Genomic DNA, 23,283 nt, shown 5'->3' on the forward strand with positions numbered 1-23,283 from the left:
TGAAGAAAACTTCTTTTTAATTTTCACATTGTGTATCAAAACAATAAAGGAACTACCATTCATCACTGTGAATTACATGTGCACCCTAAATGCCAAAATCCAAAGGCAAAATTGTGAATGCCATTCAGGCTTTGAGAGTTATCACATTATGACTGCAATGATATGGTGATACTCTCAAAGCCTGTGACAACAAATCAAAATGATTTTTTACAGGCTTTGCCAAAAAGTGTTTCTCTCTCAAACATATGCACAAATAATATTTGTGCCTAGACCATTACAGCTGATTCTGCATGAGAGAAAATACAATCATACAAGAAAAGCTATGGTGGACAGAGCATGCTTCCTCCATGAATCACCCAAGTTTTGTGGAACACTGTCAGCCTTTTCTGAAAATGCTAGCTCATTTTAAACTAGTAAAACATTAATTGGAATGGGGAATGAAAGGGCTATGACCATAGAATTACAATCTGGCTCAGACACAGGCTCATCTCTTAAAACACTGCTCCAGTTCTTTATGCTTTTCCCCATCTGAAAATGGTGAATCAGTGAGGAAGGTTTAGTCATTCCCAGCTGGCTTCCTTTTGCCAATAAAGGCACAACCTGGCTGGCACATTACAGTTGCAGGAAAGAGGGTGGGTGGGAATGAGACAGAAACAACTCCATATGTGTATCATTCTCTTCTCTCTGACTATTACACAAAGTGAAACAGCTCCAGCAGAAAGGATTAACAGAGACCTGCCCCAGAATAAGCTACAACCTGCTAGGGGAGCCTCCAGGAAGGAAAAAAAGGCCATTTTGGAGTCTCACAGCTAAAGAACAGAGACATAACTGAGAAGGATATGATATTGATGTTTAATATTATAAATGGCACCAAGATGGTGAGTTGATAACAAGGACTCACTATTTCTCATAAGAAAAGGCCTAGAGAGAACATAGAGTTATCAAGCAACAAGTTCAAAACAAATGATGGTGCACTCTGTGTGAATTTCTCACACGACATACTCAGGGGTATGGGGTGTAGGGTACTCCATGCTATGTGATATTGTGGTCAGCCGAAGTTTAAATGAGTTCTTAAAAGGATAAGACATTTCCTTTCACAGATGGGGAAAAAATCCACCAAAAGTTATTAAACTCAAGGATATCACCTCTGGTTCAGGAAGTCCCTGAGCTACAATTTGCTGAAAGCTGGGAGGATATGCTGGGGGAGTATCATGGTAAAGTCACCTGGGGAAATACTAAACTCCTCCCCAGGCCTCCTCTGCTGGCAGCTGACAAATATTGGAGTAACTAGCCGGCGTGTAATCCTATTCTTGCAGTTTGCTGCTATATGTTTTTTTACTGTTAATTTGGGGCTGATTGCCCACTGCCATTAAATAGCCCCACATCAACTAGGTCTGAAGAAACTTGCTTTCCCAGGTTAACAGCAGTACTAAGTAACTTGTGACATGGCTCAGCTAACGAGCATAGGACAGAACGTTTTCAGCAGAAGGATTTAGGCTCTGTAATTATTCTTTAGTAGAAGGTTACACACAAAGGATAAGACATACTTACACATACTAAAAAATTCATAGGTCTTGAAATATAAACTAGCTTCTAATATAAAACTCCCTAAGCTTACGAGCTTTTAATTTTCTCCAATGTCATCTAGTTCTTACATTCACAGCCATGTTGCAAGTATTATTCTGTAACTTTTGGATAAGTTGACTGTTTTATAATCTTAGCCTTTATTCTTTTTGACTAAGTGCAGTGAATACAACTGCTGTTAAGTAGGGGAAATTGATAAGTCCATGAAAGGAATTCACCAGGTTTCATCAATATTATGGTAGTTTGCTAGTATAAAAGACAAATCAACCTAGCTGCACTTCAAATGATATAATATAGAATACAAAATTTTTTACATATTTTTGGATAAAAAATATCCCTTTTTTGTTGCCATTCTTTAAACAGAGATATGAATATGATTACAAAGCAGCTGAGTCAGACAGTAAACTTTCTATGATATGTATAGTCTAAGAACATTTTGGAAGGAATGTCTTTAACAACTAAACTCCATGGGATTAGACAGCAATGAAAACGTTACAAGTAAAATACTTTCGGAATTTAGTATGTAACTGAAAATTGTGAACCAAAAAGAAATGTAAAGTTAAACAAAAGGAAAAAATTAGTATGCTTAAGGCAGAGGTTGATCCATTTAAAAACCACCACTTTATCCGTTCTCTTTTCCTTTGCAAAATCCAATAAACTGCCATTATATTCCTTTTAAATGGTTCCATTACAAGGATTCTATAACAACAGACTAATCTCTTGATAATTATAATAAATGCCTGTAATCAAAGCAGGAACCACTTAAAATAAAGAGAAAGGCTGTTTTCCATCAAACTCATTGTAGTTCTGTGACCTTTGGAGCATTGAGCTACATCATACGCTGCCACCTCTAACTGCAGCATAGCTTTCCTACCAATCTTGCTCAAATAAAAATAAAAAGGATGCAAGATCAATGGAAATGTGGATTGACACATGGTAAGTGTTCTTACTTTCCAGCTCTGAGACTTGTAGAACATAAAAACCTCAGTTCACAAGATTCCAAAGGCTCAAAGCTGGCAGGATGCAGGCAGCAGCTCTTTCACGGGCTTCCCTTCAGGAGGGAAAGGGGAAAGAACCGAAGCGGTATTTTAAAAGATCATGCTACGGCACTGTGAGCTGTATATCACAAGTAATGCTTAAGAAAGTATTACTTTTCAGAAAGAAGGGACATTTTATCACAAAACTCGATATTGTATTCACATGAACAAACAATGTTTTCCAGAGATCATTTAGGAAACCAAAGGCTGATAAAATTACGGGAAATGACTATATATGATCAGAATGGCTTTCATCTGCATTTTGTTAGACCCAGCATTGATTTCACTTTTCAGCTGTGAACAGCAAGAGGCCAGCTGTGGCCAAGGGAGAGAGCAAGCAATGAACCAGGGTCACAATAGAGGCTGAGTTGTCAGAAAATTTAACACTTTTAACGACTAAATCTCAGCAAAAAAATCTTCGAGTTACAACCACTTGAAAATTATATCCAGCGGGTCCCACAAACTGTCAGAGAATAGGAGATTTAATTTATGACAAAGTAAAACCTTTGAACTCCAGTTATGTGAATAAACAGCATTATAAGGGGAAAACAAACAAAGCAAGGAAAATATAAAATACATCGCCTTCAAGGCAGAAACAACTACATTTTACTTCCTATTCCCAGATGTGTTAAGGGGAAATTTATGACAGGAGACTGAAAAGCAAGATTCCCATTGTGAAACCCTTCACATTTATTTAACTAAGCACAATCATTGAAAATGACCTTTATCCAAACCCTTCACAGCTGTCTTAAAATGATCTAAAACTATTGCCAGATTTTCTTTAACTAACATTACTTAACAAAAAGTCATTACCCCAGGGCCATATTACACTACTGGCAAGTAAACACAAATCCATTTTAAACTACATGATACGAAGTTTTAATGAAATATTGATAACAAATTGAAAACTCCCCATTAAAAAGGTGCCAAACAATACAAATCATCTTAGTTTTCTGTTCCAGCAGTAAATACTATTTCCCTATTTCTGATAACATATTTATCACCTATTAGAGATACATATAAAGAGAAATACGGCTACTGCTTAAAAAAAATCTTACATTTAAAACTGCTATTAAATGAGGTGTCAAAATTATTTTTAAATGAAACTGCTCTAGCAGCATATAGTGAAAAAATATCATCATCTGTTCTCCAAAGACAGCGCATCCAGAGTGTACATTACTGTATAAAATTAAAGGGCTACTGACAATAAATTCATATGGCAGTTTTCATTGCAGTACACTAATAATTTAACAGTGCATTAATAACATTTGGTTCCAAGACTTAAAAAGCACTGTGTCAAAACGATGAACACCTTAATATTTTTCCTTTTTTTTTCCTTTCTTTCTTTTATTTTTTTTTTTTTTTTCACATGAATACTAAGCATTTAGATTAAAAGACTGTTGCAGGAGCTGGCTTCCTGCAGGTCCAGGTCAACTGACAGGGATTAAGTAAGAAAAAAGAAGCCATACTTGTGGATTCAGAACAGAATAGCTTAGTTTTAAAAATGATAGTATAGAGCCACATTTAATGTAGGTGCATACTGTGGGATGGGGAGGAGTGGACTGTATTAAGGGGCTGGTTAGTTCAGTAAATCATGGCTTTAAGATAAAGATGATTACAGTGATTCCTCGGTGTGAGAGGAGAAGGGTACAGGAGGTTCATTTCACCACCAAGTAATTATGCTGACCCAGAGTGTTACCATTTATCATGGCTGAAAGATGACACTCACTGCTAGCCAAGGGAAACTGCTAGTCAAATGCTTCCATCTAGATCAATATACACCACATTTTTCTACAGCCAAAAGTAATTATACAACAGCAAACTTCACAATCAATACCCGCTCGAGCTAACTTATATTCTGCTGTACGGACATGGAGGTATGGCAGTGTTAACTTCCACTGAACACTACTGCATGTGACCCAAATTAAAGGGTTTCCCCCCACCATCACAAAGGATTTTTTTATTTTCTAAGAAAATGTGTATCCTGTTTCCTCTGTCATTAAAAGCAAAGAACATCCATGCAGGTTTTAAGGACCTGCAGCTGAAACAGATGTCTGTGTTAACATTTCATAAAGTCTCACAACACAAAATAAAAAAGAAAATCAGTCAATTAAAGAAAAATCAATCATCCTAACCACTGAAAGCTGAAATAGTTTCTGAGGCATTAGTTTCTAAAAGCTGCAGTTGAAGACCTGACCTTTGTGAACTCAAGAGATCAGAAAAGGGAGAAACATATATACCTGAAGTATTAAATCAATGTCGTTTTCAATATTACACACAGAAACACATATTCATATTTGTTTACACAGAGATGTGCACACAGCATTACCATCAAGCCAGCTAGTACACAAAATTAGGCTTTAAGAGTTTAGATTTTGTTTCAAAATATATCTAAATGTCAGTTTTGACAACTGCTTTCAAAAAGGCAGAGCCTAGTCTTATAAACCAATCTAAGCCATCAAGAAAGGTTAGAGGGAAGAAAAAAATCACTACTTCAGTAAAAAAAAAAATTTGACATCCAATTTTCAAGCTGATTTATCAGTGGAAAGCTAAAATTGATAGTTTGCCATTACTGGATAGCAGGCTGTCTAAGAAAGCTGTTACAAAGCCTTTCATTTTGATTTAGCCACATGGATCAATACAAACCTATACTGTTTCAATTTTACAAATATTGATTTTCTGATATAACCTCTGCAGGAGGACATTCATCACCTGCCATACTAAAAAATATTGAAATTTATTTTGTAAACTTTGATTCTCAGCAAAAAATACCATTCTACTGAGTGAAGTAGATTATATTTTTTCCAGATAACAGCTAATCACTGCTAAAATGTATTTTGAGTAATAACCTTTTGCCTTTCCATTTTAGTCTGACTAACACTGCTAATCTTTTAACTGGATTCATACCAGAGAAGATCATAAAAGTTCCCTTTGTTTTCTCATCAAGTATCTTGAGATTCCTAGCGATTTTAGTTGCCAGAACACAAAAAACCTTCAAGTTTAAATATTCACTATTTTGCTTCCCAAATCTAGAAACACTTAATGCTTCATGAGGATGATGATTTCTTTTTTTAAGATACCAAAGAAAAAATAAATTCTCTAAGTATAAACAGCTATTTAATGAAACAAAGATCTTTATATATTTATACAATACTATTTTCACAGGCTGTTCTAATCTGCATATTGTGCTAAGAGCTGTTATTCCTCAGCATTGAAAACATACTATTTTTATATGTTGTTTGCTCATCTATAGGTATTGATTTTTATGCCAGCACATTCAAACTGATACAAATACTGAATTAATTTTTAAAAAATGTTTAACTTCGTAAGACAATTCTAATTATATAGCTTTTCTTATTCCAAATTATTTCATCAAGCACAAGTAACTATTTAATTAAAAAAATATTCAAAGTTTGAACCAATTACTTACTTTCTTTATTCCCATTTTTCCTAATCCTGAAAAGCCCTCTTATGAGCTGTTTAAGACATTTCTGAGTGCCACATTGTTTGCTCTGGTAAATACAGATACACTATCCAGCCAGGGCAGCAATACAGAGAAGACACTGAACAGGTTTTAGGGGGAAATACACCATGGATAAAAGTGTAAGGTAATTTTCTCAGCAGTATATGAGAAATGAATAGAAAAGCCATGATCCTGTGTTGGAAGGATACTGTCCAGGGACAAGATTTGGGAAAGAACTAATTGAGGGTTTAGATTAGTAAGTGCATATTCAGAACTTGCTGGTAACACAATGCCATTTAGATTGCTGCTTACTAAACAAAACTATGAAAAATTCCTAAATCATTAAGTTAGAAACTAAGAGAGATTCCTGAAAAGCAATATTTTCATCATATAGACAATGAACAATAAATTCTAAACTTTCTTTGTAAATTTAATGTCATGAAACCAGTGTTGAATTTCTTTGTAGACTTAAGGCTCAATATGGATTGTAGATATTTATGTAATACAAGATATTATTATCTTTAGCATTTTGATATTAAACCCGTCTTCCCACATGTACCTGAAATCAAATAATACCGGACATCAAAATACCTTTAAATAAAAAAAAAAGAAAAAAAAAAGAAAAAAAAAAAAGAAAGTTAGTACCACAAAAATTCTGTAAGCCACAGAGGTGGGAGAGAAAACCACAGAAAAGAATCAGAATCATTCAACTGAATACAGGAGTAAGAAGCTCGCTAGTCAAATCAGGTGTGCCTTTTCATCCTGTTCCAAAAATGCCAGAAACAGATCTTAAGAGCAATGGTAATAGCTTATGCAGCTAGAATGGATTCTATATGAGCCATCACACAAATCTTGTTATGCTGATGCTGGTTCAGATGATGATGACTTAACCATCAAAGCAGTGAACACAGTGAACCTGAGACAGAGAAAAACCTAAAGAACTACACAACTAAAGCATGTTTAACAATAAAGCAAAACAGTACTAAATACTTAGGACCATTCTCTTAAAAGAAAGGACATTTATTAAGCTCTACTTTTAGTGCTTTTCCTGAACAGATTTCAAATCACGGTGTTAGCAGTGTACCATGATTCACGTGTTACAGATGGGGAAAACAAGGCTAATAGATAAAGACTCATATGATTTATCCAGTGTTGAGATGTCACCTCACTGGCACCACCAAGATTATAACTTCATTATTTAGGGCATAAAGTGACTGCTTGCACAGCTAAAGTAAGAGTCTTGTTCTCCCATATGAACTGTTCTGTGAATTCAGGTGGGGAGAATAGGTGTAATGTTTGGTATGTCTTGGTTGGAAGTACCATGAATTGCTGGTCTGGTTCATTACTGACATTTAGTAAATCCACTATTCCCATAAATTTGTATATTTTCAACAAATATTTAAAATAATACAAGAACTTTGAAGAATTTTAATTCCAATATCCATATGTTACTCACTTTTTAAAAAATCCACCATTTTAAAAATAGAATTATTTTTATAACATAACAAAAAATTTATCTTCATTCAAAATAGTATTTAATAATTTCTCTCCTAACAGGGAAGGAAATTAAATTAAACAGTTTTAAAATTTTGTTTCTAGAGAAAAAGTAAGGCTTTCTTGGTCTCTGGGGGGCTTTTTTTTTTGAGGTGGTTTATTTTGACGTTTGTTTTTTTTATTTAATGAATAAACAAAGGAAAAACACAGAGGTAAAATATCTCCTTGACACTTGGGCTGCCATCGTCTAATAACAACAACAAGTAAGTAGAAAATACAGCATTTGTAGTGAATGTGGTTAAAGATCCTTCCTTTTATTAAGGCTTTTCTGTATCTAACAGTATTCAGTACAATAAGAAAAAGACCTTCTGAAAAGTAATGATGGTGATTATCCATATAATGGCTGTAGCATGCAAATATACAGTGGCCATGTAAAGAACAAAAATCAGGCAGCAACTTTGCAATGCTTAAGGGCTTAATATTTTACAGCACCAGAATTAATGGAAAAGTTAATGTAGCATTGAAAAACAGTGAGCTGCTCAGCTGCTGCTACTGCTGCAGAACACTTAGATCATGGAAATAACACATCATTTTTTTCACTCCTATTGCTTTCCTGACTCACAGATAAACAGCTCTCATATGCCCTCAAAATCACATGCAAAATATTCCTGCATTACCCAAGAATGCTTAAGAAATATGCCCAAGCATATAATTTCTAAGACTGAAAATGCAAATAAATAATTACACCACAAAACTAAAAATAATTAAGCAGCAGTGCTGAAGAAAATCTCAAAGGCTCTGTAACTTAATTCATACAATGGGACAAATGCATGCATGAGCACAGTCACTTCATGCAGTACACAAATGAAACAGAATGTTGCAGTACTTCTACCTCTTAATTCTTGATTTCAATACATCAAATATCCAGATAAAATAGTCATTTTACATGCCCCCTTTTTTTATCCTGTACTAGAGAGCACAAGCTATGAATGTACCTAACAAAGCATCATTTGCAAACTTCGGTGATCCAAATTTACAGGAAAATTTTTGGAAGGTAAGAAACACCTCAGTACTCTAAACAGAGGCACATAATGGGCTCTAAATTGAGTTGCACAGACAATTATGTTTAGGCAAAAAACTGAGGAAGAGTCCACAGACCTCACGACAATAAGTCCCCCTTCATAATTTCTGGATGGTTTAAAAAGTTGTTGTGCAAGCATAGAGTAAATCTTGGAATATACCATCAATCTTTTCCTCCTCCAGACAAAGACCCCAAAGGCTCTTTTCGTCTTGTTTCAAATGTAAAATATGAAGACATATCACAGCTTAGAATTTCTATTACAACAACTAATCCTTCCTGGAATTCCTAAAAATTCTTACAGCTCATAAAGAACTTCAAACGATAATGTTTCTCCACTGATGTTGGATTAGTAATTTTTTTTTTTTATTTTGTTGCTGATTGCCTTTTTTTACCCATCAGAGGAAGAACAAAGTGAACAGTGGTGAACACAGCTACAGAAAGTGAGAGGATTCGACCCTTTCTTTTTTATTCTCAAAATAGTGAAGAATGTGCTACTATATTGAAATTCAGCTCAAAAGGTAATCCAAATGCTTGGCTGATACTTTATAGTTTCACTATCCATTGTAGACACGATTATAAAATGGGGAGGAAAAGGACCCTTGCTCACAGAGCTTTCCTATTTTCTGTCAGATCAAAACCCAGAGGATCTACAAAGTGACTCTTCAGTCACACCTAAAACTATTTCTCAGTCAGACAGTATTTGTTAGGTAGAATGAAAATCTTCCTTTCCCTGCCCTACTTCATCTCTTGTCCAAGTGCCTGCAATTTCTGGAGCAGATATAATCATTGAGTTATATGCACACCAATTATGTCATTCCCTGACCTTCCTTTATGCTTCTCTAATGTTGTTGATGATATTTAACTATGAATTTCTAACAGGGTGTAAAAAGTACCAGTAGCAGGTATGTATCCTGCCTTTACCACTGCTAATGTGAATGAATATGGGGATAAACCAAAAAAAATCCAGACTATTGCAGCCATCGGAGAGCCTAAGATGTCAATGGCCAGGAATTTCAAATATTTGCTAAGAGATACCCCAAAATTTGCCTGTGATTTAACATCTCATAAATGTTACTGAAACCATGAATGACACAGAGGTCTATAGATGTTTACTCATTATGGAATGCCCATTGTGACCTTTTAATTTTTATAGCTCAGATTTTGCCTACAGATTTTATGTCTTTTAAAAAACAGTAGAATTACAACTTTACTGTGAGGATTCTGAAAAGTTAAATTTAAGAAAAAAAAGAAAAGTAAATATATTTTCTTAATCCTAATAGAAAAAAGAGTTTCTAGAAGTACAGTTTTTTAATTTTAGTGTACACAAATTGATAATTTGTGGATTACTTTTAAAGAAGGGGAATCCTCTAAATAAACATTGCATTGAGAGTGCCACCCTTAGAAATTCAGTGTGACTGAAACAAAGGAGATATTCTAGTACTTTCAAAAGAAGGTGTTCCTAAGAAAAGGTCTCTGAAATTTAGTGGTGTCCAGCAGAATCTTTTGAAAGTCCCTGCTGAGCTGGCAGCCACACACTTTCACAATTTAGCAAAAGGTTATCAAATGCTACAGTTATACAGGGAGTACCATAGAAAAAATCCAACACAGACCTGTAGATTTAGCTTCTGCAACAAACATACTGAAAATTAATGCACATGGCTTACACCGGATCTCCATTCAGAAAGGAGCATGAATGAATGCCCAATGGAAGCCAGGCACATCAATTTTTTTATTGTATATGTTTCAGAAAAACATGTCTGTTTCTTTCAAAGGAAGATAATATATTCCTTGCCAAGCAAGAACAAAAACAACAACAGCATCATACATCAAAAAACCCAGTCAAAAACTAAGGCTCAGCATACTGATAAGCTAAAAGATTATTTACCTCAAAGAAAAATGTAATTTTTATGTAAAATAAAAATTTCATTTTTTTAAAAGAAAATTGGTAATATTTCTCTAACACTACTGAACTGTTCATAAATTCCAACCTATCTTTTATGATATTTTAATGTTTTGGATTTATTTAATCAGGCTTCAAAGCTTTTTAACACCTGCTTTGTTAAAATGTAATAGACCATAGAGTTTTCACTGAGAACATTCCCAGAGAAATTGGCCATTTCACAAATTTCCAGTCTGTTTTTTTTTTAAATTTTAATTCCAAGACTGCTCAAAATGAAATGTAGTGTGTACCTGGGAAACAATTAAACAGTTTGTTTACCTGGGTGCTCTAAAAGTATACTAACTGAGCTTTTTACTAATTCATCATGATCTCACATGAAAAGATTATGAAAGAAACTAATACTTATTCCACCTTGTCTGGCATTTGGCAAAAAAAAATGTGTGGTAGCTTTTCACTTCCTCTCATTCTTCCCAGTGCTTCTTAATTTAGATTAAATAATATTAGAGTCTGTTTTTGTTTTGGAGATAAAACTTGCTTCTGGCTGCTCTTCTTTTTTGACAGGTTTCACTCAATTTTCATAACTTTTAGCTCTACAGTTCAGTATGAAACTCTACCACTGAAAATAACATCTGAAGTTTACTAATTAAATTTCCTCTACTATTCAGCTGTCATCAGCTTTGAAAACTTCACATTTTATTCACGAATATAGAAGAGGTTAGGGCAATATTCAGTGCAAAAGACTACTATGTGTTTAAAACAAATGCATTGCTACCTAACAGAAATTGGAAACTTTAATGTCTAGATATTAAAAAAATTGAAAGTGAACATTTTTTAATACTGTAACAACACTTACACTCACCATGAGGCAAATATATCACACTTTACTTTCTTCCATGTTTTCACATAGCACAAGATCTATTATGCATAAAAATTATTGCACTCTTATGACAAAGTATCCCAAAGGTTCCAGTAGTTTTTATAAATTGAGCCTAAGAGACATCAAATTTAACTTCCTCTTTATGTACATTTTTATTGCTTCCTACCATAAGTGCAAACACAGCCTCTAGTAAATCATCTAAAGAAATCTCTTTCACATAAATATTTCCTATATTCAGATTGTGACTGTAAGAAAACCAAAAGCATCCCCACTCAATAAATATAATTTGATATCAGGAGAAAAGTGAGAAAAACCAGAACAAACAATGGGACTCTGAAAAATTAGGACACTTTAATTTTAAGAAATAATTTAAGCAGTAGTGTTTTGGCATTGTGTATAAAGACTGTTTTTCCAAACAATGGTTAGTGCTCTTAAATTAAAAACAGAATATATGTGGTTTATGAATTTTTTGGTGGATTTCCTAATAATCTAAACAATTGGATAATTTGCTACATTATTGGGTTTTAAAATGGTTCAGCACTACTGAATGTTCAAGAAACACTTATGGCATAAGACAGTATATTACTGAAGCTGAAACAATCACTGGACTCTGTTTTATTCATCTTCATCTGTTTTATTGAACTACCTGCAGGGAGCTTTATGGCCATACGATCATGTCAAGGTCACAGGATTAAGTGAGCAGTGATGACAGTAAACAAGCCTTTTCTGTATATTTTAAAGGGCCTTACTGAGTTACTTAAAATGCCATAAACATAAATAGTCTCCTATCTCTACAACACATCCATGACAGATGACTTCAAAATATAACACTCCTGAGCAATGGAGCTTTACAACCTATCCAACAGTCCATATTATTGACAACAGATACCAATATACTGGAGAGCCCAAATGCTGGGAGAAGCTTGCAATCTGTCATCTTCAGATATATTGTGTCTCTAAGTGTACTAGAAATAGATCTACAATAGACATCAAAACTCTGAGTGAACAGATATCACCACTGAATAAAACCAGAGCTTACAGGTTATTGAAAAATAAAGTCATAAAGAAAAGTAAATGCTTTAATAACAAATGTACCAAATCTACATAAGTTATGTAAAATCAGATAATAAAACCAAGCCTATACAGTACTTTCAACCTGAATGATGTAATTAGTCTTTAGAATTATACAGTGCATTACCATATCTTTTTTATCAACAAAGAATGTGGTAATAATCAAGTACAGCAATCTCCTTCAAGCCATGTAACAACTATGACAGATATTGTATTTCTGAATCAAAGTAAATCTGTGTAAACTTATTTTTTCACTGTTTTAAAAAGTTAAAATTAATCAATAAAAAAATCCCAAACCAACCAAACCAACCAATCAAAAAAAAAAATCTACAAAAAAATCCCCAAAATAACAAAACCAACCAAAATTGATCAACTGAGTGAGAGAGATATATGCTGGGAATATTTTTCAGAAATCAGAAATGTGAGTTGCCTAAGGATGATCTTCATAGTTTAGTATCCATGAATATACAGACTGTGCTAACAAAATGCGTAGAGAAACACCAAACCCAAGGAAACCTCCTGCTAGACTACATTAAGGTAAGAGGGAAGGGACAAAACTCTGGTTCTGCCTTCTGTGCCTGAGTAACCAAGCTCCTCCTGTACACCTGAAGACAAGTCTTCCTTCTTAGGTGGCACTTGGGAGCAGCAGTTCCATGAGCACTTGCCTGTCACTCCCCTGCAGCAATACTGCAAGACAGAGCTCCAAGCACTGGCTTAGGAAAGCTCTAGAATGTTTTGAATGAGGAAGGTGTTCTACCAGAGAGAAATAAAAATTGGAGGGTGGGGAGGGGAGGGAAAGTCATCAAAAGGGTTGATTTTTTTCCCCACTGTGAAAAGAGAGGAGAAAAATAAGCCCAACAACAGAGCAGACAAGAAAAAACAGATCAGTATATTACATAAATTAGCTGATTACACATTGCCATGAGGAAAAGGGAACTAAGAAGACAAGAGCTAGGTTTAATACAACATATAATTAATTCAATTTTTAGCAAAGAAAACAAAGACAAGGAACAGGTTTGCTGAGATGTTTGTGGAGTTCCACTTTATACCCCACAAAGAAAGGGCAATGCAAAGGATGCCATTGGGATGTACCACACTACACCTTCCTCAGTGCCTGAAGATGATTTAAACTTCAGTTCCTTTTCAAACGTCTCAATTTCTGAAATTATTTGACAATAGTATTGCTGGACATAAATACTTTTCAAATAAAAAAAAGTAAAACACATTAAGATTTGAGACAAAGGGAATCAAAATCGTTTCACTGGGTTTTCATTTCTGGTTAAACTTTGTATTTCTATTGTCTCAAGAAATGTCAGAGAAGTCTAAGAGAACACTACAGATTTTTCTCTTAAGGAAAAAAAAAATCTACAGATTGGCATTCATCTTCTGCAATGTATTTGACCCATCACATGGGAAAGAACCCTAGATTGAAACGGTACTTAAAAAAGATTTAAGAGTAGGCTCTTACCCATTTTTTGTCAGAAAATAAAGAATATGACAAAGAATTTTCATTTCTGAGAAAATACAGCCTTCCTAGAAGCATAAAATTTTCTGATTCAGAATCTTCAAATCTATGGCTTTTGTTCCTTTTTTATTTTTTGCTTTCTATTCTTTTATATGGGGAAAATGGGAAATCCACTGTTATGCTTCACAGATATTACTAGGTAGACATGAGGAAAAGTGAGCAAAGTGGTATCTAGCAATGAGAAACTCTTCCTTCATGGTTTCTAATGAATTTCTACTTCTTTCTAAATTGGAAGCAGGAAAAAAAAGGGAACAGGTGCTAGAAAAATTGCTTAATATCAGCAAATGTTAGTCCAGTCCTCTGATAACCCCTGCAGAGTTTGTTTCTGCAGCAGGAACTAAGAGGAATACATGAAGGTAGAAGGTACTTTGAAGCCCTACTGAGATATTGAAAATTCAAAATCAAGACTGACTGAATTCGAGATTCCTCAGAAAATCCTGAGCTGAAAATTCAAGAAGTCTGAGTATTAGGTGGATCCATCATATCTACTTGTCTTATCTTTTTGTTTCTTAATCATTCAGTTACAGTTGAAGATTACAGGGCTGGATGGACCACAGGTCTGAACCTTTATGGCTGTTCTTGTGACTGGTACCCTGGAAGCTGAACGGCTGCGTGTGCATGGACATGCTAAATCCATGGCCAGACTTTAGGAGGAGCAGAAGTCCCCCTCAGTTTGCTAAGGGTAAAATATAAATATAAATATAANTAAATATAAATATAAATATAAATATAAATATAAATATAAATATAAATATAAATATAAATATAAATATAAATATAAATATAAATATAAATATTGTGGCAAATTGACTGCATGAAACCTGGTTATGTATTTTGATTACTGTTTCAGTTAAAAAACTATTGACATCTAAAGATCTGTTGTTCCTAAGTCTTAAATAAAAACAAAATTTACAAAGCTTTCCTTTTTTTTTTCTTAGAGGAATCCCAAATCTAAGCAGAAAAAAAGCAGGAAAAAAAAAAAGAGAACAGAAGAAAGAGGAAAAACATCCTCATCATGCAGAAATCATAATGGGAAAGTACAGAAGATGTCCTTCTTTATAATGAAATTAAATGTACTGTACTTCCTAGAGAAAAACAAGTCACTCTATAGAGTTGAGCAAGCCTTTCCTGAGCACCACTTGTTTCTCAACATTTGAAAATATTACCTCTTTCCAAAAAAAATATTTTCTTATGTGGTTTCTTCCAGCTGTGGGAAAAAAATCCGCAGAACAGCACCACAGTTCAAAGCAACTCTGCACAAATACAGAACTGAATAAATCCCATATAAGCAAATTGTGCAATTACTTGTACAGCCCATCTCTGGTTATACAGTGCTCCTTTCTTGGCAGGTATCTCTATACTGCAAATATCGCCCTACACCTATTATTAGAAAAGGATACAGAATACTTCCATCCCCCTTTTTCCATCATGCTTGTCAAAATCCTCAGCTCCATTAGCAAGAGCTCTTTCAAATATTCTCTACTTTCCACCACAGTGGTAAGCAGTCAGAGAGGGAGGAAGAAAGAGGGTATGCAATGGGTGGAGCAGCCACACAGGTGAAAGCATAAAAAAGTTAAAAAAGAAAGATAAAAAGTGGACTGAAATGTAAATTACTACAATAAAGTGATCAGACTAACAAAATCATCTCACTCACAATTAAATCCTACTATAAATGGATAACTAATGCTGGACTGAAGATATGTTGCTGACACATTTGCCGATTCAAGGTCTCTCAAATACTGCAGTAAATTAAAAACAACAGAAAATAGAAATCAATTTTCTTAATATTTTGTTGTGATGAAGTAATCTCAGAACTAAATATCTGGAACTTGTAACAGGATAGCTGATAAACAAGCTAAAAAGTGTGCAGTTCAATCAGACCAACCTTGAAGAATATATTCTACCAAAAAGAACACTAAAATTCCACCGATTCCAGAAACAGAAACTTCATAGTTTTTACAGATTATGTGGAAAAAAATACAGAACCTTAAAAGGCACTCTAAGAAAGGGCATGTCAAACATGCTTCTGGATCCAGTAGACAGGATCCGGTCGTACATCTTTTCCACTGTTCTAAAGCTCCCTTTGTAATTTATGCCTAGCAGTTAAAATGAGCCAGAAATGAATGAATAGCTAAACCAGATTAATCTGATTTGCAGTGGGGGTTAGAAGAGGTTCTGTGCATCTCTGAATTTCTTAAGCCAGCAGCTACTACAGAGATGGAGTCAGAGAATGCCAAAGGATGGCTGTAAGGGAAACAACTTCTTACTAAATTCCCGTGATTTGGTGCCCCTTGCTGTAAACTGGAAACATTTGTTTTAGAAACAGCATTTTTCCAGAATCAACTTATTTAACTGCCAACCCCCATAGGCTTGGGAAAAGGAGTTCTCTTTCGGTTCTCATCGCTCTGGCCCCCAGCAGAACCCAATCTCTTCAGAAGCACACACTGCAGGGAGAGACAAAACTAGCTGTCTGGCAAGAAACTTTTCATTTCCAGCCTGTCTCCCCAGACGAATTTGGTCTTCACCACAGAATGAGTTTGACAGCTCTGCCCTCCACCATGAATGATTAATTTGTTATGGGTGTCCAGTTTAACCAAAGATGGATTTGAACAGAAAAAGCCCTTGTATACTTTCTATTTGCTACAGCTGCTTTAATGTAGGTGGAACCTCCTTCATTAAATCACAGAAAGCAAGAGAACCAAGACTCATTTTTAAATGTCATTTTTCTCATTATAGTAGTCCTTCTGTGAATATCAAAACTGATCATATGAAAATATCTATGACAAGTATTTCATATTTGGATTTTGAAGACTAATTGGAACTCTGAACTCCTTTTATTTTTCTAAATTGCTTTAAAACTATACAAACTGTAAGGCATATATATACGTATGTATTTTCAGTATTCTTGAATAAAAGGTTTTGAAAAGCTGAGGTATCTGATAAAACCAAGGAGCTGAAGTAAGACAGTAACAGCTTATGGGCCAAAACACAGGCATGCATATGGTTGATAAGGAATCTGAACTGTGTGTACAGACAAGTTTTACAAAACTTTTTTTTTTTTTTTTAAAGAGATGTGTATGGGGAGAGACACAGATGGGGAGGAAGAGAAGCACCATATGAAGCTGACAGAGAAGGCAGAAGGAAGCATATGTTGTGACACAAAAACTATAACCCTGAAAAAAGCTGAGGGTAAGTGCTGGCTTGAAGAAGCTTGGAACACTAAGCTATGAAACACCCTGTTTGATTCTTCCTGATGTTGCAGATTCCCTCTGAACAAGTGACAATGCATCAAGGAAATAACCAGCTCATCAATTTCTCATCTCAATGGGAAAAATCTGCAGAATTTTAATTTTGGTATAATGCTGAAATTAAAAAAAGGGGAAAAAAACCAAGTGTGTTTAGGGTAAGCTATTACAAAGATACCTAAACTATCAAATTGTCCAAATGCAGAAAGCAGAATTAGTTTTGTTGAAGGGCACAAACAGGATTTATAACAAACTAATGGGATTTATTTTGAAATCTATTATGCTTTATCTGATATATGTAGATGAAAATAAGATGATTCAGTAAATTTCCATTTGTCATAGAGGATTTGATGCTCACACTTGGAAGAAACTGAGAAAAAGAACTTTGGGCTTCTCTTTAAGATATTAAGGGAAAACATTTGTGAAGAAGGAAAGAAGCCAACACTGACAAGCAATAAAAATTAAAGTTTTTTCTCAAATTATTATTTACCAGTTTTAATCAGAAGGAGATGAAAGAGTAAAGAGATTCTCAGACCATTCAAACTACTGATTAATTAACATACAGACAAGAATTTGTTGTACAGAGTTACTGTATTTGTAGGCATTTATTCAAGTTGTGGAGTACTAGCCTATAATTAATTTCACCTTCATAAATTAATAGCTAATTAGGAAGCAATTGAAATGCAAGTCACCAATTAATTTATGATATTTTTAGTTAAGCTGTTCATATATAACTAGAACCTAACGTAGAATTCAAAGTCTCATATGGTGTTTTGTTGGCTCATACCATTCAACTTCATTCTTGTTTCTTCAGACATTTTGGCAAGAATTTATGATAATATATTTAAAATTCACAATTTACAAATAGTGTGGAATGTAGAATACAGCAAAACATCAGACCTCTTGCTTTTCCTCTCAGTACTAACCTTCTGTGGTTCTTAATAGTCTCTTTGTTTCTTAATGAACAAAGGGTAAGCTTTGTGGCACCTACAGATTAAACAGTAAATGCTGGATGCTGCTTTCTGCAAAGACACAAAAGCTGGGGAGGTTTAGAAGCTCATTGTGTTGAACTGCAAACACAAGGAATAATTTTCTCTACAGTTGGGCTGGCCATATTTGATGAAATTAAACCATAACATTTTGTAATGTGAGCATCTGTGTTAAAGAACTTGAAAATTGTTTATCTTGAGAAGAGATAAACAAAAACATACAGGACAAGATAGGGCAGTAGGACATGGCCTCAAGTTAGGTCAGGAGAGGTTTAGTTTCAATATTGGGAAAAATTTAATCACCAAAAGGACTGTGAAACATTGGAACAAATTGCCCAGGGAGGTGGTTGTGTTGCCATCCCTGGGGTTGTTTAAAAGACACGTGGATATGGCATTTAGGGACATCATTTACTGGTGGATTTGGCAGAGTTATGTTAATGATTGGATCCAATAATCTTAGAGGTTATTTTCAATTGAAATGATCCTGTGATTCTATATTTGTACTTGATGCTGCTGCAATTAACAGTAAATTGGTAGCTGCCACTGTGCAGATAGCACACTTATGTCTGCCCAAATGTTTTCCCACCTATCTTATTTTTGGATGATTTTGGATGACAAAAGGCATTGCTATTACACAAGAATTTATTGTGCAGAAATGATGGCCTATTTCTTACCTTGCTCCATCTGACCCAGAGAAGGATCTCCCTAAATTCACCACTTCAGTGAAGGGTCTCCAGCTCTCAAGCTGAACAGGAGATCAGCAGCGTGTCTTCAGAACTGAGAACGCTTTTCCCAATGGAAATTTTAAAATCACTATGAAATGTGGAAGTCTAGAGTGATGATGTGGTTTTTGTGTGTTTTTAAAGTAACTATGTATTCCAGTGAGGGGGTACGTCTCATGGCACAGAGAAGCATGAGTTTATAAAGAGACTGCTAATGCTGTAACTCCTTGTCAGGAACTAAAAACAGAGACTTGAGTCCTGCTGTGTTTAGTGCCAGCCAAGACTAGAGATGTGCATGGTTTTGGAAGCCATGTCATTTCCATCATATAAAAAGTATTGGAATATTTAATTAACAACAGTTTTTGCATTCTGTGGCTGAGGAGTTTAATGAGACCCCTCTGCATTTTCTGTCATTAAAGCCTTCTGGACCTGCCCACTGAGTGACGCTGGTCCCTAACAAGGCTCAGAGGCTCTTCCATTGAGCATTTCTGTCTCCCTGATGCCATTCCAGTCCTTTCCATTCACAGTCCACTAGTCCCATGACAGAAGGTGCACTTGGTGTGCTGGATCACAAAGCTACCACGGCACACACAGCCAAGCTTACAGTGCAAGGCCATTTTCCAACTTTTTTTCCATTTTGCTCCTGCAAATGGGGGACCCTACTTGGAGATCTTGTATTGTCACCATGTCCCTCTTCTCAAGTTTAAGCCACTGCCTGTGGCTAAAACACAGCCAAGTCAAACACTGCACCAAGCACTGCAAGTGCCAAAAGGGGAAAACAGCTCTGCTGGCAATTGAGAAGTAGACAACACTGGACAAGCTGTATTACAGGGATGAAATAAGAATTTCCTTCGTTCAGAGTAAGAAATTCCATAGGTTTGTCACAGACACTTTATGTACTACTTTATGGCTCATCAGAAACAATCATGGACCCGAGAGAAAAAAAGCTGCAGCAATGGACTGTTCCCATTTAGGATGACATCAACAATCCAGGAGATAAAAGTTATTTGGCCCTAAGAAGACACAGCCTCCTGGAAAAGGTAGTCACCAGGAACTGATTTAAGTCTGCAAAGTGCAGCCATTGACAAAGCTGAGAAAAAACATTATTCAAAATTGTTATTCATTGTTCAAAGACATTAAGAGGAGTGAAAATTGCCTTTATTTTCAGTATGTTCAAGTGTCCAGACACACAGATTTAAGCCTCAGCTAGAGATAACATGAGCATCCCTAATGGACTAAGCCTGTCTTGATTAACCATATGACAATTTTCTACTTGTCATTTTTGTCATTTCCACCAGAATGTTTCTGGTGTCAAAAAACAGAGTTTCTGTAAGACTGAATTTCCACAATTTTTTACCATCTTATAAAATAAATACATCTCCATAATCATCCAGGAGAAAGTAATTTCTTTGGAAGAAACAGGGATAATGAACACGAAAAATTTCACTTTTGTTTTAAACATGTTATAACTGCAAGAACCAACTAGATAGAATTACAAAAGAATGGACAGAATATGTGCTATTTATATTAAACCTTATTGCTGACATGTCAAACTTATTACTTGGCAGCTTTTCTAATTGGTTTAAACCCTAACTATATGGTCAATATAAATGAAAATACATTTTCTTAAAGAATATTTATCTAGGAAAAATTTTTGTATTATCTATTTAAACTGTGTTTTTCCTGAAAAGCTTTATCAGAAGTAAAATGGAACTTTCTGTTCTTCTCTGCGTGATTCAGAGCAGACAAATAGGAATTTAAATAGAAAATCAAGCTGTAAAATTTTGGTTGTCTGGGAGGAGGACTTCCTTGATTTCTTTTGTTTGAGTCATTCCGTTCTGAGTAAATAATCAAGTATTTGTGGCTAGAATGCACAAACAAGAGAGAGACTTTGCAGACTCTTCTTTCAGACAGGGCACTCACATGACAGGCCCAGGTTCAAGACCTTGCTCTGGACGAAGGAAAGGAGCAATTTCAATTCGAGCCTTCCACATGAGGGTCAGCACTTTAGCCACTGGCTATTTTCGTGACTCAGAAGAGCAAGGCTCTTCTTTTTGGCATGATGTATGAAAACATTTAATTTCACTGCTATGTTGAATAGAATGAACATTTTTCAAACCAGGACTCAATACAGCTCTGAATAAAACCTCAAACACTGTATCAGTTACATAATTAAGAAATTATATATTTTAGATTTTTTTAATTAATTTTTTTAACAAAAATATCCACTCAAGCTGCACTTTGTTCAGCTTTGCATATACTACATGTACGTACATTTATATATGAAATACAATGAAATCGTATTTCAGTCACACAATGCCTGCTTCTCTCAAATTTTGCAAGTAACCTTTAAAGCCTTACACTTTCTACATTTGCAGCTTACCTGTGAGAAACAGCTCCCCAGGCCCCATGTTTATTTGTCAGTATGTTGAGTATCTTCTGTTTCAGCTGGTTGGCCGTGACATGATCTCGGTGCTTTGCAGCACTGATGAGGTGATCACACATCTTCTCCTCCTCTCTCCGGTCAGCAGCGTACTGAGCGCACTGCGACTGGGAATGAAAGAACACCCGCTTCATTAAAGACAGGCTACTTATGAGTGCCCTAAAATTATTATTTATTAAACTCTGAAAATGAAAAGAACTCATTAAAATACTTTTCAGAAGAACAGGACGTGCCATTTTTCCTAGTTTCTTCCAGGACAGGGTTAAATTTTTACAGTGGCTAGGAGGGAAGCTTGTCCAAACCCTAGTGCTATTTGATACCATCTCATGTCACTTGCCAGGGGCAGGAGTCAGGGAAATGCTCTCTCTGGTCTGGGAAAAAGGTGTAGTAGGTGAAAAGGTCCAGTATTGTTTTACTTACTGGGTAAACCGTTTCTTTGTCTTATACCTTTTGTTAATAATATTGTTGCTGTTACTGTTCTCTTTCTTATCTCATTACTGTTTCCAGTAAATTGTTCTTATCTCAAGTCCTGATTTTCACCTCCTGTGCCTCCAGTTCTCAACACAACCATGGAAGGGGTAGGGAAGTGATTAAACAGTGTCTGCTTTAGGAGAGTCTAGGTTAGGACACCAAATCTTTCTGTAGTACTATATCATGACACCATTCAATTGAAATATTCTACTACTAAATATTATCCATGAAAAAGCACTCATTTAGAACATGTAAAAAATGAAACAAGCAAGGCCAAAGACAACAGAATTGCAATTCAAAACATTAAGCCATACATCTGGGTATGTGTATATTCATGACCATGGAGATGCCTTAAAAGTTAGCCTTTCTTTTGTAAATGTTTCATGTGCTCTCAGGTGTATAAAATACACCTCTAACATACATAGGACAATATACAAAAAAAAATTATGCATGCTGTTTTTCATTTTTAAATTATATTAACACATAATTTTTTTTTAAAAAAAATCATTATTTTATTACTACAAATGCTAAACTAAAAAATTAAAGAGTATATTTTCAATTTCATAGCACAACACGCAAAATTTTGATAACATACTACCAATTCTAGAAACCCTACCGGATAAAAAAAATCACTCATCTTTTTAGCTGAAAAAGATCTAATATTTCCATCATGTGTCCTTTGAGAGAAAACTACCTTAAAAATAAATGCTGTGGTTCTTGAGCTTCATGTGAATTTTTTTTATAAACTGCTAGAATTCTATAGTGTATTTTTGTTTTCATAAATCCTTTCTTTATGAATAAGGGCAATATTTTTCCATTTCTTTATTCAAAATCATGCTAAGTTCAAACTCAATTTCTCCTCCTTGTAAAAATTCTTTCCAAATGTCTAAAGAAAGGGAATGCATCCAGTGCAATCAAATAAAATCCAGTAAAAGTATAATTATCTAGGCATAAATCACAAAGGCTAGAATATTCTCAGAATAGCTAATTTAAAAAGTATCTTTTATGACATGTTTTTTGCACTTACAGTTTTTGCACACCATTTTAGAATACTTAGCCAACACTCAATGCTGTAATAGTGCTGAATAGAAACCAATTTTCTAGTATTCAAAAGAGCAATTAAAATTAATTTAACCTCATACTTTATATTTTATTCTTAATATTTCTGCTACCTTTTTAGTACAGTTCACATTAGCATTCAGTAAGATTTTAGCAGTCATCTTTCTATTGTGTTTACAGACATCATTTCAAGTAATCTATCTGGGAAGGAACAATGGTTACACTAATTCATAAAGGGTTAATTCATTTTCCAATTTATCTTCTTGTACAGGGAGGCACCAATTAGTACAATGATCTGCCTTAGTAATGAGGTTAATATTTC

General features: G+C 34.8%; 1 protein-coding gene across 9 annotated transcripts in view; it reads right to left on the reverse strand.

Moving 5' to 3' along the window:
- The window catches only part of NBEA (neurobeachin), a 457,700-nt gene that overhangs the window by 197,030 nt on the left and 237,387 nt on the right, over window positions 1-23,283 (reverse strand). For all 9 annotated transcript variants that reach the window (XM_033515238.1, XM_019006696.2, XM_015628205.3 and 6 more), the window contains one exon: window positions 21,372-21,538. In XM_033515238.1, coding sequence (XP_033371129.1) covers window positions 21,372-21,538 — 167 coding nt within the window. The remainder of the gene's footprint in view (window positions 1-21,371; window positions 21,539-23,283) is intronic.

Source organism: Parus major, chromosome 1 (assembly GCF_001522545.3).
Source record: "Parus major isolate Abel chromosome 1, Parus_major1.1, whole genome shotgun sequence".
Lineage (NCBI taxonomy): Eukaryota > Metazoa > Chordata > Aves > Passeriformes > Paridae > Parus > Parus major.